The sequence below is a fragment of the Hemibagrus wyckioides genome, linkage group LG02, assembly GCF_019097595.1.
Source record: "Hemibagrus wyckioides isolate EC202008001 linkage group LG02, SWU_Hwy_1.0, whole genome shotgun sequence".
Classification (NCBI taxonomy): domain Eukaryota; kingdom Metazoa; phylum Chordata; class Actinopteri; order Siluriformes; family Bagridae; genus Hemibagrus; species Hemibagrus wyckioides.
The window spans coordinates 19988928-20005736 of record NC_080711.1 but is presented as its reverse complement, the minus strand read 5'-3'; the positions used below and the strand labels follow the sequence as shown (position 1 = coordinate 20005736).

The 16809-nt window shown below is 39.9% G+C and overlaps 3 protein-coding genes across 6 annotated transcripts in view; 1 reads left to right on the top strand and 2 right to left on the bottom strand.

Moving 5' to 3' along the window:
• LOC131370613 (interferon-induced protein 44-like) overlaps window positions 1–1391 on the bottom strand; it is a 14459-nt gene extending 13068 nt beyond the window's left edge. The window contains exon 1 of one of the 2 annotated variants that reach the window (XM_058418007.1): window positions 1352–1391. The gene's annotated coding sequence lies outside the window, so the exon portion shown is untranslated. Of the gene's footprint in view, window positions 1–251; window positions 351–1351 lie in introns of those variants that run through there. The other variant, XM_058418002.1, reaches the window with a different exon arrangement.
• ints10 (integrator complex subunit 10) lies at window positions 467–13294 on the top strand. 3 transcript variants are annotated; one of them, XM_058417960.1, is made up of 18 exons: window positions 467–738; window positions 1897–1964; window positions 2213–2316; window positions 2394–2533; window positions 3454–3535; window positions 3634–3774; window positions 3915–4086; window positions 4229–4398; window positions 4543–4682; window positions 5322–5475; window positions 5681–5763; window positions 6133–6285; window positions 6408–6516; window positions 7641–7720; window positions 7800–7965; window positions 10446–10539; window positions 11485–11553; window positions 12131–13294. In XM_058417960.1, exons 1-18 carry the CDS (start codon window positions 610–612, stop codon window positions 12285–12287), a joined length of 2211 nt encoding a protein of 736 aa, XP_058273943.1. In that variant the 5' UTR covers window positions 467–609; the 3' UTR covers window positions 12288–13294. The 3 variants fall into 3 exon arrangements, with proteins under 3 accessions (XP_058273943.1, XP_058273956.1, XP_058273950.1); XM_058417973.1 differs by lacking the exons at window positions 11485–11553; window positions 12131–13294 and adding an exon at window positions 10887–11458; XM_058417967.1 differs by lacking the exon at window positions 11485–11553 and having other exon boundaries at window positions 468–738; window positions 12131–13287.
• Window positions 13191–16809, bottom strand: part of tlr1 (toll-like receptor 1) — a 3642-nt gene continuing 23 nt past the window's right edge. Inside the window, exons 1-2 of the mRNA XM_058417949.1 lie at window positions 16704–16809; window positions 13191–15874 (exon numbers count right to left, since the gene is read on the bottom strand). The exon at window positions 16704–16809 is cut by the window's right edge and continues 23 nt beyond it. Coding sequence (XP_058273932.1) covers window positions 13430–15874; window positions 16704–16772 — 2514 coding nt within the window. The 5' untranslated portion in view covers window positions 16773–16809 and the 3' untranslated portion in view covers window positions 13191–13429. The remainder of the gene's footprint in view (window positions 15875–16703) is intronic.

Here is a 16809-nt window from a genome sequence, read left to right as displayed (position 1 = left end):
TTAATGAATGCCTGAATAAATGAATGAATGAATTAGTTAGTTAGTTAGTTAGTAAGTAAGGTAGTTGGTTGGTTGGTTAATTACTTTAGTTACTTAGTTAGCTAGTTAGTTAGTTAGTAAGGTGGTTAGTTAGGTAGTTAGTTAGCTAGCTGGTTGTTTGGTTAGTTAGTTAGTTAGTTAGTTAGTTAGTAAAAACGGTTTTATTTTTTAAACCTAGGCCTATTGAATAATGGGCTTACCTTGTCAGTTACCTTAAAAAGGAAAAAGACACAAACCTCTCTTCAAGTTTATTATTTTAAATGATTTCTTGATGATTTCCCTGCAGATGTAAATAACGCTAATAACTGTTCAGCACTTTGTAGTAATTAATTTCAGTTTGTAAATCTTTGAGCAGCGGAATGAAAAATCTTCTTAACCAAAGAAGACTTTTATTTTGCCACATTCACGTGCCCCAGAAGTGAAATGAGACGCGGCGTTTTGCGCGTGCGCACTCCAGTCACTATTGCTATACAGTGTTCATTCTCTGGTCAGTTTTATTTCTCTGTTTTATGCATAAAAGAGCAAAAGCGGGTTCGTCTTCACCCCCAGGCTGGAGCTGGAGCAGTAAACATGTCGGCACAGGGGGATTGTGATTTCTTGGTGAAACGCGCGCGCGAGCTCGTGCCCAAAGACCCGTGGGCTGCTAAAGCTTGGCTGATCACCGCGCGCACTCTCTATCCGGCTGACTTCAACATACAGGTACAGACAGACAACAGACAGACAACAGACTGCTTTACAGCATGCACATCAACTACAGTCAGGATTCTGCTGCAGAGTGATATCATCAGCATGCTTGAATCATTCACCAGACACATCAACACTGTTTAAACACCTCAGAAACAAGCCATCTGCTAGAAACTATCCAGCCTGACCCTGTGGTCAAGGATATACTTGTACAACTAAACACATATTATAATGTTATTGTTACTGGTGTGAGATCGAGATCCCATAACGTTCACCGATTATATAAAAGGCGTGTGTTTAAAGTATAAAACTTCTCATTAACATCTATCACTAGCTAGCTGTTCATGGAACTTTTGTTGCTGCTACATGAACATTGAATAATAGAGTAGTTGTTATTATTATTATTAGTTGTAGTGTAATATAACTGTTATTGTTACTATTATTGTTTTCTTTAACCGCATGCCCTGATGTGTTTTACCGCTTTACCAATATTAACGTACAGATGTTGCACAAAGCAAGGTCCATAAAGACATGGATAAACGAGTTTAGTGTGAAGGAAAGAGAGAGTCCTGACCTCAGCCTGGGATGAATTAGAGTGGAGACTGAGAGCCAGGTCTCAGTGCCTTACCTTACAAATGCGCTTCTTCTAGAGGAATGGTCAAAAGCCTTCTCAGAAGAGTTGAAGCTTTTATAGATGCAAAGGGCGGGCCAACTCCATATTACATTCATGTGCATGTAAGGGCAGACGTCTCCGTTTTGGCCTGGCTCTCAGTCTCAGCTCTAATTCATCCCAAAGGTGTTCTTTGGTGTTGAGGTCAGGACTCTGTGCAGGCCAGTCAAGTTCCTCTACACCAAACTCACTCATCCATGTCTTTATGGACCTTGCTTTGTGCACTGGTGTACAGTCATGTTGGAACAGGAAGGGGTCATCCCCAAACTGTTCCTACAAAGTTGGGAGCATGAAATTGTCCAAAATGTCTTGGTATGCTGAAGCATTAAGAGTTCCTTTCACTGGAACTAAGGGGTACCCCGAACCCCTGAAAAACAACACCTGAATGCAATGATTTGGAGGGGTGTCCCAAAACCTTTGGCATAGATAGATGCTCCTTGCACCTTTGATTTAGTGCAAAAAACCCTTCAGTTTGCCTTTTCTTCCATCCCCATCTTTTGCAGTATGAGATGTACATGATTGAGCGCAACGCAGAGAGGACCTCTTCAGCTGGCAGACTGCTCTATGACATGTGAGTGCTGAAGACAAAGGCCTTTCCGTACAGAGAGGGCTCATGTCCCTAGTTCCACTTAGACAGATTTTTACAACACAACGTTGCTCTAGTTGTAATATGTTATCGTTTCTATAGTAACAATTTGTTCTGTAGTGTCTGGAGTCTGCACTACAGCAAATCATCGTTTATCTTATAACATCACATTGCATATAGTACTCCAGTGTGACTCCAGTGCCGCTCAGATGCTTGTGATTTGCATTGAACAGATTTATTAATTTCCCGGAGCAGCCGGTGGTGTGGCGCGAGATCACCGTAATCACAGCAGCGTTGAGGAACGACAGTCAGGACAAGCATGCACTGTTCCTCAAAGGTGTGTATGTGTGCCTGTAGGTGTGATTTAGACTCTATTTAACTAGAATTTTCTAGAATTGAGCTCTGTGTGTCTAGGTGTGTTTGAGACTCTCCCAGGCCCTGTGCAGTGTCAGATGCTTTTGAAGGCCACTGAACAGTGTTTTAACACTCTGGAGAAAGCAGAGATGCACCTGCTGTTGCTGAAGAGATTCCCAGAGTCTGTGGTACAGCACGGGGTAAGCAAGCATTCCACACATATATATACTTTTTAATTAAAACATATAATACAGTACGTACACGGGGCATAAAACCTTTCTTAGAAGTTCAGCAGATCTGCACAGTCGAGGCTGCTTTTATTTCATAAAATACACCAGTATCTTAAACAGAGCTTTGTCAAAAAAAAAAAAATCTATAGATAACAGTATCACTATAAATAAACATAATCAAACAAGCAAGTGAAAAATTATTTTTTTAGCTCTCAAAAATAAATCCAGTTTTATATTCTCAGCTTTCAGTTAATCAATTAATCAATTAAATATTTAGAATTTCTTATATATATATATATATATATATATATATATATTCTTTTATACTCTATTATATATGTATAAATTCTTTATAAAAGAAATTCTAAATAATAATTCTAAACAAATGTAAAAATAATATAATATAATATTATAATAATAAATATTATATTATCATTTCCACTCTCTCTCTCTCTCTCTCTCTCTCTCTCTCTCTCTCTCTCTTTTTTTTTTTTTTATAAACATTTTTTATAAACAATTTTAGCTCTCAGAAAAATTGTGGTTAAAAAAGAAACATTAAATTACATCCAAAATTTAAAAAACAGTTTTACTTTTTAAATGTTTTTTTAAATTCTGTTCCACTTCCAGTTGTACTAAAATATATGTACTACAATTTCTCTTATAAGAAAATCTTATAATTTCCACTCCTGTCATTTCCAAACCTTTCCAAAGTACTCAAAAATTCCTACAATTTCGCTTCACTTCGATTTTTTTTTTCTTCTAAAGTCATCCATTGAGGTACACCACTGTATACAGTCTCACTGATGAAAGGGCTCTACTTTAAATCTCTTAAAAAGTTTTTACATTTTGTTAAATCCTGTTACCTTTATGTTCCATGTGTTCCATGTTAGGTGAGTTTAGGAGAGTCGCTGCTGGAAGCAGAGAACATGCAGGACCTGGACACTCCAGTCAACTGTTACAGGAAACTGTTTGGTATGACTTATTCTATCCATCATTTCTTTCCACCAAGACAGCAGGATTTTCGAATATTTCTGTTTCTTCTAACTAACATGTCTTGTTTTTTCTCGCAGTATGCGACGTCCTGCCGTTGATCATCAATAATATGGACATGCGGCTACCCGCCAGTCTGTTGCACAAGTACATGCACAAAGCGGCCGAGTTTTACATCGGCTACGTGACACGAGGACCCTGCGCAGATGCACAGTTACCGGGTGGGTAACAGCTACATGCTTAAAAAAATTCGTTCTGAAACCTTGACCCTCACATCGTTACTTGAATCTGTTTTTGTAACAGCTTTTACTTTTCGTTCTTTTTACTATATAATTACAGTTCATTTTTCTTTATTTATTAGGACCTCAGGAAGGGGGAGGGCTTAAGTCTCCCGGAAAGGGGCGGGGCCAGCGGGGCGTGATTGATGGCTTGACGGAGAAGTCATCGTTGGTGGCGGAGCCGTGGGAGAGGCTCCTGGAGATTGTTGGGTCGGTGGGGCTGAGGTGTGAGTGGCAGGGAGAGAAGGGCACCAGGTAATCCTGTGTGTGTGTGTGTGTTTTACTCTGCATAAGGGTGTCTGACAAATGCGATACATGGAAGTGTGTGTGTGTTTGTGTAACTCTGCATAAGGGTGTCAGACAAATGTGATCCATGTAAAAATGTGTGTGTGTGCAGGACATACTCAGAGCTACTGCAGCGGGTGAAAGAGCTGTGCCGCTATTTGCCTGGTCTGGAGGGTGAGAATTTCTCTCGTTGCTGCGCCCAAATCGTCACCTGTTCCACGCTAGTGCTCTTCCGCAGTGCACACTTCTACATCTCTACAGTGCAGCCCTCTCTCTTTCAGGGTGTGTGTGTGTGTGTGTGTGTGTGTGTGTTATGTTGATCAAATATAACCAATAAGAACTGAAATAAATATAACAGTGTTGTATGAAATACCTGTATATTAGTTAACACTTGATCGTGTGTGTGTATGTGTGTGTGGGTGTCAGGTCATAACTCACTGGGCTCGACTCCATGGGTTCTGGTGGAGGACCTTTCGAGTGTGTTTCACGACATCGAGCCTGAGAGACTGAGCGGCAAACACGCGCACAAAAAACGCAAACTCGCAGACGGGCGTGAGAAAACCATGGTGAGAGTCACAGAGATGTACACTACCAGTCAAAAGTTTGGACACACCTTTTAATTCAATGTTTTTTGTTTAGTGACTTATTTTCTACATTCTAGAACAATACTGGAGATTTCAAAACTATGAAATGACTGGACTTAAGTAATCCATATGTAATGACAACAAAAAACAATCAGTTGTTATTTTTGACACGAAGGTCAGGTGTTCTGGAATAGTTCTTTCAAGAACAGTATTGTCAAGTGCATTTGCAAAACCCATCAAGCACCATGATGAAACTGGCTCACATGAAGACCATCCCAGTAAAGCAAGACCAAAACTGACCTCTGCTGCAGAGGAGAAGTTCATTTAGAGTTACCAGCCTCAGAAATCACCAATTAACAGCACCTCAGATTAGAGCCGTTATGAAGGCTTTACAGAGCATCAGTAGCAGACATATCTCAATATCAACTGTTCAAAGGACATTATTGTGGATTTCAGCCTTCAGCATTGTTTTACAATGTAGAAAGAAGTAAACATCAGGAAAGACCATGGAATTAGAAGGTGTGTCCAAACTTTTGACTGGTAGTGTATGAGAGACAGACAGAGACACAAGGACATCATGTTTATCAGCTTTATACTGATTGTGTGTTTGTGTGTGTTTAGAGTTCTGATGACGAGGACGCTCTGGGGAAGGGACGAGGAAGACACATTTTGGTCAGTAAGACTGAAATGCCAGCCTGGACCGAGACACTAGAGCATTTCAGAACAGCTAGAGAGAGCTGGGATCTCTTACACTCGCACGAGACTCTGGAATCAGGTACTGTGAGTGAGTCTTGGTGTTGGTGTGATTGCGCCCTCTGCTGGTGTCCCATACCCAGATGTTTTGGTTGCCTAGAAACCATCACGTGAAAGCAATGATAACAAACTAGTTATTAGTTATTAATTATTGTTTTGTGATATTTATGTTAGGGGGGGAAAAAGGTGTATTCATTTTTTTTGTTTGTTTGTTTGTTTGTTTGTAGAGTTCAACAAGATCTGTGCAGCATGGAAGACCGAAAGCTGGCTTTGGTTCCGGATATTTCTCACCGATATGATCATATATCAGGTATGAGCTCATTAGTGAGAGGCCTAGTGAAGCAGATGGGTGTGATTTAAGAGCATTTTATTGGCATAATATCCGTATTATAATATTATAATAATATAATAATATACATAATATTTTATTCAAGATGGGTGGTGATGAAGATAATACAGATTATTGTAAAGGCAAGGAGTTAGGAAAATATTTAATTTCAAGGCTAATACATCTTCAAGGTTTAATGTAAATCATGTTTATACAAATCTGCCATGAGTTTTAACAGAATAATTCGTAACTGGTGAAATTTTAGAGGAACTAATCACCAAGCTGAGGTAGTGCACTGGGATAGGAGCTATTGAAAGCTATATGGTGTGTGTGTGTGTGTGTGTCTTTCAGGGTCAGTACAGAAAAGCTCTGTCCAGTTTAGTGCAGCTGTCGTCTCTTCAGCCCCAGCAGAGCCAGAACACACACACGTCAGCCTCCAACCTGGAGACACACCGAGCCTTAATCCAGCAAGCATCCTGTCACTACGCACTTGGGGAGTACCGGGTAAAACACACACACACACTCACACACACGCAGACAGCATCTTATTACTGCACACACAAATTGATGCATCGTGTAAGCATGTGCGATGTTTGTGTGTGTTGGCGTGATGTTTTATTCTCTAGCTGGCCTGTGAGAAGCTGTTGGAGGTTGTAAGTGGTCTGGTGCCTCAAACCCAGGAAGCAACCAAGCCCAGCGAGGAGCAGACCCGAGGAAGAAACAAAGCTAAGAAAGGTGTGTCCAGCCACGCCCATTCTGACCTACAAATCTCGCCTCTGCCGGGTTTAGCATCTGGCTTGTCAGGGTTCTTGAGTAGCAGTGTAGTATTCATGTGCCTGAGTCTATTATTTGAGCCATCACTTCACATTTTGCATAAATGATCTGTGTGTAGTCAAAACCTGCGCTGTTGACATTTTTTTAGTACTATCTACAACTACTGCCTCTAAACACAAGCACCTGGCTTTTGAACATAAAAGCAAGAGACAATTTCAAATAAAAAAATAAAGCGTACACTGATGATATTTGATTGGAACGGAGACAAACAATGAAATACACCGATCAGCCATAATATTCTGAGCAGTGAATAAGACTGATGATCTCCTCATCATGGCACCTGTTAGTGGGTGGGATATATTAGAGGCAGCAAGTGAACATTTTGTCCTCAAAGTTGATGTGTTAGAAGCAGGAAAAATAGACAAGTGTAAGGATTTGAGCGAGTTTGACGAAGGGCCAAATTGTGATGGCTAGACCACTGGATCAGAGCATCTCCAAAACTGCAGCTCTTGTGGGGTGTTCCCGGTCTGCAGCGGTCAGTATCTATCAAAAGTGGTCCAAGGAAGGAACAGTGGTGAACTGGCAACAGGGTCATGGGCGGCCAAGGCCCATTGATGCACGTGGCGAGTGAAGGCTGGCCCATGTGATCCGATCCAACAGACGAGCTACTGTTGCTCAAATTGCTGAAGAAGTTAATGCTGGTTCTGATAGAAAGGTGTCAGAATACACAGTGCATAAAGAGTCAGGGCTGTTTCTGCAGCAAAAGGGGGACCAGCATAATATTAGGCAGGTGGTCATAATGTTATGCCTGATCGGTATAAATCTTATCTTATAGGCGTTTATTATATTGCCACTATAATACTGGATTAATAGATCTAGATTTATTTGTATTTAAAAATTTTTTTACTATATATTATATTTTCTTAATAATATTTTGATGTTTTAAATAGGGATTTTATTATATTTTATATTTAAAATAGCACTTGATCCGGCACACCTTACTTTATCGTTTTGCAATTTGTATTTTTGTCTCGTGTGCTTTGAAGTGAATAGGATGTGGTTTTAAATCTGTTTCCTGTTTGTAGGCAATGACTTGAGGCTCGTTCCCTGCACTAGCAAAGACATTTTGCCCTTTTGCCTGCAGTTGATGCTGGCCTGCTTCAAAGTAAACACACACACACACAGAGAGGACATTATTCACTAATCATCATGATCTAGAAATAAGATTTTGCTGTCTGTTCTAGTTGCGAGCATTCACAGACGGCAGCAGAGACGACCTGTCTCTCGGTCACGTGATCGTCCTCCTGCAGCACGATTGGCCGCAGGGAGAGACCCTCTTCCTGAAGGCGGTGGACAAAATTTGCGACCAGGGGAGTTTTCAGTACGAGAACTTCTTCAACTACGTCACCAGTATCCTTCACCATGCTGAATTCATCACTAATTAAAAGTCATTTTATCGTACAAACAAAGCAAGGAGACTTTCATGCATTTTGTTAGCTACAAACATCCAAGTCACACAAGCAGTTTGAGTTCTCTAGATTTTCTTATATCAGCGTTACAGCACAAACAAACGATTAGACAAATGATTAGATCATCCATTTATGACTGATGATCTAATCTAGGTAGCAAGCCAGACTAGTTAGTTAAAGAAGATAAGATAATCTTTTATTTGTCCCACAGCAGAAATTTGCATAGCTACAGTGGGATACTAAGGGATAGCAGTTAAAGAAAAAGATAAAGAAAAAGACAAAAGGTGACTTGAAATTATAAGAGATATTAGAGACTTAAAGGAGAAGTTCACTCACGAACAAAAATCTACAAATAATTTCCTCACCCCCTTGTCATCCAAGATGTTCATGTCTTTCTATCTTCAGTCGTAAAGAAATGATGTTTTTTGAGGAAAACATTTCAGGATTTTTCTCCATATAGTGGACTTCTATGGTGCCTGTGAGTTTGAACTCCCAAAATGCTGCTTTAAACGATCCCAGCCCAGGAAGAAGGCTTTTATCGAATGAAACCTCGTTTTCTTAGAAAAATACAAAAATTGTATACTTTTTAACCACAAAAGCTCATCTAAAGATCCAGTGTTTAAAAAAACGAACGTGCAAAGACCAAGGAAGTGCAAATGTCAAACGCTCTTTACTAACAAAAAGGTACATATAACTTTGTTCCACATGCAACAACTTCGGAGCACTCCTCCTTCTCCACAGTAGTAAACACTAGGGATGCAACAATACAGTTAACCCACGGTTCAATATGTACCACGGTTTTCGGTTCGGTTCGGATGGTTTGGCAAATTAAAGATTTTTTTCCATTATTCTTTGCTTAGGTGACAGGAACAGTATGTTAAGAAGAAAAAAAACTGGTTTTAGTTGCAATTCTCTTTATTTTACTTAAATGCAAAAGTCAGCTTGTACACATTCATAGTGTACTGAAAATAGTGAGATATAAAAATTAGCGCTTGTATGACTTTATTACAGGAGACGGGTTTGGAGTACAGCGCTCTTTTTTCCCAATCCGCTATGTAATGAACAGTAAGGGTGAGAACTCTCTGTTACCCGCAAGGTCCAACTATAGAGCAAGGCTTTGTACTTTAGCCGATTCGGTTTCAAATTTTTTGTGCGTTTTTTCATAGAGATCGGGGAAAAAGGCCGTGTCGGTAGTGTGTAACGCGGTTCGGGCACTTTTATAAGTTGCCAAAAGCCCACATCACCGATCACAGAAAACGGCTGCCAATCTTTAGCAATTATTATATTATAATTATTTTTTGTGTCTCTCGGAACCAGATGGGTATGAATCCTGGAAGGAATCAGTTAGGGACTATTGCTTTTTGGATGCCTGTGTTACCTGCTCTGCCATCCTGCTTCCAGACAGTGATATCACTGGGTGATGGAGCTGTAGAAGTGTGGTCATGTTGGAAGTATTTCCATGTCAGTAGGTAACTCGTGTGAAACAGTGCTTAAACACAGTCATTTTTTTTGTTTAGCATTTTTGTTTCATTGCCATCTTAGTCAACAACAAATCCGAAATGTCCCCACACCACAGATTTTCAAGACGGCACTGCTTCCTCATATTTGTCTCACTTCACCACTCTTCAGAGTTAGACTGAAATCTGACACCAGCATCGCAAGCATGGTTACCGCCCCTAACTTTAGCGTTCACTGATTGGATATTTACTTGCGGGGAGGCGTGTCTGTCTGAGCGCATAGACATACAGCACAGGCAAACAAACAGGTGGTTCAGAGAGTAATAAAATGCATGGTTATTGTTTTAAGGAAAAAATGCGGTTCACATACGCGGGAGGTTGTACCGAACGGTTCAATATTGTATTGAGTATTGTGGCATCCCTGGTAAACACTGTGTCTGTAGCTCCGCCTACGTCACGTGTTAACCTTTCGACATGATCGCGGACGCGCATCCCAGAGCTAGTCCTAGTTGAGCTTTTGTGGTTAAAAGTATAACAAAAAAGTTATCTTTCAAAGAAAATGGCCGATCGTTTCGCTAGATAAGACACTTCTTCCTGGTCTGGGATGGTTTAGAGCTCTTTGAAGCTGCATTTAAACTGCATTTAAATTTTGGAAGGTCAAACTCACGGGCACCATAGAAGTCCACTACATAGAGAAAAATCCTGAAATGTTTTCCTCAAAAAACATCATTTCTTTACGACTGAAGAAAGAAAGTCATAAACATCTTGGATGACGGGGGTGAGTAAATAATCTGTAGATTTTTGTTCTGGAAGTGAACTTCTCCTTTAACATTAAAAGATAACCAACTATATAGGTACTAGCTAGCACTGGTAAGAGCATTGTCATGGCAGCAGCTGTTTAAAAAAGCATTAAGTGGTAGCCTCATGCACATTCGCTTATTAATCCCTTTGACTACAAACCCAGACATTGACATGTTGGAAGAGTTCGCGTATCTCCGTACGACAGAAGGTGGGCGGGTCCAACTGGAGTTATTGCCCAATCAGGGGATGCTAATTAAGTAAGTTTATATCTTTTTAAAAAATAGTAAATAAATAAATAACGTTGACCAAATAACTACAACCTATTACAAAATATATTTTATGGCAAACTATTTATTTATTTTATTTTATTTTAATTTTTTTTTTGATGATGCCTCTTGAAATCGGCTCCTTAATTATTGGCACCCCTTATTAAAATGAGTGAAAAGGAATGAATGAGGAAAATGATAAATAGAAAGTCAACAACTTTGTGTGTGTGTTTTAAATCAAACACATCAAGCAGTTGTAATAATATAAGGCAGAACTATATTAATCCTGAAGGAAATACTTTAAATCGGAATGTGTGTGAATCTCTCCACATTTTAAGAAGAAAGTCATTGAAAAGGTAAGTTAAAAGGTAAGTCGTTTCTTTTTCTTGTATGGGATGTGCAATCCGCTTTGCCCGCTCTTCTGAAGGGTGCCAATAATTTTGGATGCCAACAGTAAATGTGTCTATCTGGAAGAATAATACTTCTACATTTGTTTCCCCTCTTTTCTTTCCTTTCCCTACCTTAACTTAGTCGGCTTAGCTTCTAGTGACCTCTAATAAGCACTGTGTCTGGCTGATTTTGCTTCAAATGACCTTTTGACTTTACACATGGGGGGGGTGCATTCAAGACACAAAGCAACACCCTTCGATAGAAATAAGAAATATGATCGAAAGCGTCATTAGTTATCGTCATTTCAGGGACACTACCCAGAATGCACTGCAGTCTGAAGCAATTTCCTGATACAGGCTGTTCCTAAAGACAGTTGAAGTCACATTTTTAAATGGAAGTGATGTATACCATGGAAAAAGTTTTTAAATACTGTTGTTAAATATATATTTCTCTAACACTGAGTGATAACTTTGGTTTGTATTCGTGGTCTTGAATGCAGCCCCTGTTTTTTTGGGGTGTTGATGAATTGGTGTTTGATGTCCATAGGAACCCCAGCCCCGCCCTGGGGGTGGAGTTAAATACCCTGCTGCTTCCTGGGGCTCAGAAGGCTGACAGGTACCCACCCCCCACCCTCGTCATCAAACCTTCCCTAACCCCCGATCTCCGCTCCCCCCACCCCCAGCCTGCTCATAAGCCGCAACACATTGCTATACTTCTCCCTTTTCCGTTTCTTTATTCCACAGGATTTTCATTTCACAAGTGTTTTTAGTTTTCGATCCATGGCATCTGTTGCAGTTTTGTGTCTTTTTGTTGTTGTTGTTGTTGTTGTTGTTGTTGTTGTTGTTGTTGTACGTTTGGATAACTCAACTGTGATGTGATGTTTCAGTACCATTATCGATGTTTTACTATGCAAAGGTTTTCCCAGCATCTGCGATATTTTACTATTGTGTTGTTGAGAGTGTCACAAAATATCTGCTGAGTGTGTTTGTGTGTGTGTGTGTGCGTGCGTGCAAGGGTGTAGTTTCACATTGTGACTTGAGTGGTTTTCAAGTCATGACTGAGCTCATGAATCACATGAGCCAAGTCAAGGTTTGAAAACAGTTTGCCAGTGTCCCAACAGTTTGTCGCAAAGCAAGTGTGAAACCGTGAGTACAAAATGCACGCTTGCTCAATCTCGTTTCTGCTTTCATAGGCATCACACTGTGACTCGGGGCATCACCAAAGGTGTGAAAGAAGATTTCCGGCTGGCCATGGAGCGCCAAGTGTCTCGCTGCGGAGAGAATCTCCTCGCCGTTCTACATCGATTCTGCATTAACGAGAAAATCATCCTCATCCAGTCCTTACCCTGACCTCGTACTCTTAAAGGAAAAAAAATCCACCAAATATTCCGAACTTTTCATGTTTCAACCTTCACCATCTTCAACAGGACCCAAGGTTTATTATGGAAAAAATTCTATTCTACTGAAAGAGAGTGATGCAGCAGCACTTTAGTCTTTTAATCTGTCCAGCTCTCCTCAGCCATACACTTTGCTTAAACAGATCAGCTTCCAAACCTTCAACGTTCAAGACAACACCGCTTTAAATTCAGTAGATAACTGTTACTCACCTCAGCTGGGCTTTATAGCTGCATTGCTTTCTGGAACTCCAACATTCGCTGTCTCCACCATGTCCACATTGGATTTGTCAGTAATATGACACATTTTCACATGTTTTCAGAAGCTGATGTACATTATTTTATGCATCTTATATTCACATCACATATTTAATTTAATTCAGAGCGGACTTTTCCTTTGACTTCTGCCTCTATGCCCTAATTCTCACCGAGTTCGCAACGTTCGTGCGAAAAAATACTTATTTTTCAACTTGATACTGTTTTCTATTGACTTTTTGTAGCCTTTGTGAATTATCTAGGTTTAGAATTGCCTATTTTGGATAAGTACAGAGACCTCAAACAAGAGTGTCTTACTTTTAACCGGGTAATGGGATCTGGTATATTTCCCTGTTTAAAGCTTGTGAAGTTGCATATTGCAAAACAGCTAATAGGTTGCACTGGTTGCATCCCGTACTACGAAGAACCCCACAGTGTTCTTAAGGTTTTTCTGTCCAAGTCATTATGTTTGGCACGAAACTGCATTCCTTGCCTGTATATCTAAAGGATGAATGTCTAGATTTGGCAGCAGTTGAGATCAGAAAAAAACAACAACTGGTACATATTATATAATGTACCATTTAAATAATCTTGGACTCCAACATATTGTATAAATGTCTTTAATTTCAAACAAGCAACAGCTTTTTTTTCTTTAGCAATGCTTTTAGAATTATTTTACTTTGTATTTGAATGCTCATTTTTGCATATGTTAAATTGTTGTATACCTCATAAACTAAATTTGAGACTTGGCAGAAATAAATCGGTTTTGAACTTAATTATTGTCATATGTCATAATTTGTTGTGGTGGTGCAATATTTAGCCTCTTAGATTTGGTTTGTCCTCTCATTCACGTTGTCCCTCAACAGATTCTGGTAGATCAGCTTCCAGAGCCGCCCGCAGGTTTGCCCAAAACATTCTCTGTTTGGCCTTGTCCTGGGGCCACTCTAAGTAAGTGCGCCTGGCCAGCATTGCCTTTAGCTGGTAATACTTATTAGGTATAAGATATGTAGGCAATGGCTCTAGCAGAATGAGGATGATATTGTCCGTACCTCGAGTTATCCGCTGGTGGCTAGCAAAGTACAGCTCATAGTGGCACCACTCACTCTGGACAAAGTGAGAGGACAGGACGAAGACGCAGCATCTACTTTGTTCTATGCAGCGGAGGATGTTGTCTAAGATCGGTCTTCCCGGGATGAAGTCTCGCTCATGGTGACACACTCTCAGTCTATTTTGGGACGAAGAATCCTCGCCTTCAAGTTTGGGCAAAAGTTGACCTATGACCCAGCTGGCATTTCTTTGGCTGTAGGAGATGAAAGCATGGAAGCATACTCCCTGAAGATCTTCTGCTCGTTGCTGGGAACTTCGGGCACGACGCTTTGCACGGGTCCATTTCCAAATCATGCTTATATACCAAGGAAAATCTAGTTGATGGCAGAGAATTCCAAAAGCAATGGCCAGAATTATGGCTGGGACCAAAATGGCTGCTGCGAGTAGGCCAGCATTGCAGGTGATCTCCAGCAGCCTGACCTTTTTAAGAATAGTTTTTTTCCAGTATTCTGGGTAACTACATTGATACTCATCTGGCCAGTGAGCCATGGTAATTCTTTGATTATTCGAAGAATTTGAGCCAGCCAGTGTACCCTTGTCATCAATAAGGTTGGTGAATGCTCGCAAAGGACAGGTACAGATGTAGGGATTCATGCTGATATCCACTACAGTTAGGTGTGAACAGGTCTTGAGAGTCTCCGTTGATGGTGCATGCAGGAAGTTCCCGCGTAGCATTAGTTTCTGCAGTTTTGGATAACCCAGGCAGTCGGGAAGATCCAATAGTCGATTCGCGGTAAGATCTAGAACTTTGAGAGAGTTCAGGCCAGAAATATTTAACGTGATTGCACTTATGTGGTTGTTCTGGAGGTTGAGATTGACTAGATCATTTGGCAAGCACTTAAACACTGTCTGGTCAAGCTCATTAAAAGATAAATCCAGGTGGGTGATTTTAGATGGCCAAGTGCATCTACCCTGAGTTTCCTTATAAGTCAGGGAATTCTGGCTTAAGTCTACGTATCTTAAAGAGCTCATTAGCTGAACTCTTGAAGTCAGTGGCATCAACATTCTAAGGTTATTGCCCTTCAACACCAGTTTCTCCAGATTGATCAAAGTTTTACATTCCCCTTGGGAATCTTTGAAGACTTTTTCAGTTAGGACACAGTCAGATAAATCAAGCACCTGTATCATGCTGACAGCATGTGGGCAGGTCATATGGACTATTGGTGTTTGGGCAAATGTTAGGTTTCTTGTAGGTATATTGATGATGTAGTCATAAAAAATCTGCTGATCAAAAAGGAACACAGTCACTGATGCCTGTCTAATAGTGAAGGAATCAAAAGAGTAGCCTAGGGGCACATAAAAATGTCCTTCCATATTGTGAAGAATAAGATTAGACACACTAATCTGCCGGATAGATAACATTAAGGCCCCGCTGATAAAGGATGTTACTACCTTCCAGGTAGTGTAAACAGAAGATAAATGTAAATCAACCGTTTGAATGTGTACTCGGTGTGACTTGAGTGTTCTGAAGATGTCCTCAGGATTGTGTAACCCCCTCAGCTCTACTTCTCTGAAGGTTGTCAATGCATCAACAATTACTGGGAGATTAAATGAATTATTGGGCATTTGGACAACAATTTTGTCAGCCTTTGCACCAGTGATGCTTCCTTTTTCATACAAAATCAATTTTTCAGCCTGAATGAGAAGAGTTTGGAGATGGAGGTCAGAGATGTTAGCAAAGCTGCTGTTCTGAATGATGCTGGCACTCAAACCAAGCCACTGAAGTTTCGTAAGGTTGCGAAACTCACCCCCCAGTGCCATAACTGCAAACAAGTTGGAGGACATGTCCAAGTACTGTAGGTTTTGTGCTTGAAGCAGGTACTGTTGGTGGGACAGCATTTTCAGACTGTTGTGGGACAGATCCAGTGTTGCCAGAAGGGGAGTGGAAATAAATGTGTCTGGATGAATATCTTTCAGAATGTTCCAGGAGAGATTGAGAAAGTGGAGCCTGGGGGTTCCATGGAAGCTATATTTCTTCAGTGTCCAAATTTGATTTTGAGAAAGATCTAGGCTTTGAGTAGATGGTGGGAGGTCAGGTGGGACAGCAGAAAGGTTTCTGGAAGAGTAGTCAAAAATTAATGTATCCATGTCCAGTGAGATTGAAGTTTGCAAAGACACCAGGAGGACCACCACTGACAACCAGGAGGGGAGCCCTTGAACCTTCATTAGTGGAAGTATTATCTGTTAAAAGTACAAGGTTAGAGACTGAATTGTAGATGTTCCTTAGCAAAAAATTGCAAACATTGTCTTTGTTTCTTTATACCAATTCCATTCTATTGCTTCTTAATGTGCAATGGTGACTTTAGAACCGGAATCTCCTCAATAATCTTCTGAAGAATTTGGACTTTCTCAGCTTTATTCCAATTTTCTGGTGTACAAATTTACATTACGAGCCTACATATAGACTGACATTTGGAATGGTCAAAATACAGAAAAACATTACAAAAAAGCAGTCTCTGGGCATCGTAAAATAAACAACAGCAGTTTTTGAATTTGCTTTTAATAATCTATAGTATTTACAGAATTAATTACTGTTGGTTTAACAATGTTGTTCACAAAATCTTGCTAAAAATAAAAATGAAATAGTTTTTATGCCATCAGTTTTATAATAAATGGCAGCAGGTATTTAAAAATATACCACAATGAATTTCAGTTACTGATGTTCAGTTATTACAAATAACTACCTAACCCATCTGATTTCGGTACTGTTTTTCTGTTCCTTGGGGAAAAAACCTTATTACAGTATATTAAAGAAAACAGCTTCCTTAATAGACTAAAAGCAAGAATTGAACTCTTTGTATTGGCTTTATATTAAAAATAAAATTCTATCAGTTATTCGGTCTTAACAAAAATAGAACCTTATAGTATTGTATCATTCCCTTATAGTAATGTCTCAACTTCTTGTTGGGTTTAGTTGTATTTTATTAAATTTGTTATTAAAGGTTGAATCTACAGTGTCCTTTTCAGTCAGCAATAATAAAAGCATTAGGTGTAATGGCCCGTTACTTACCTGAGACGAATCGGTTTGGTGGATTGTTTTGCTGAAGAGGTGATGATGACTAGCAGTAGCGCATATCATGTTGTTTTTGGTAAAGCACCGAGTCAAATAATGAAGT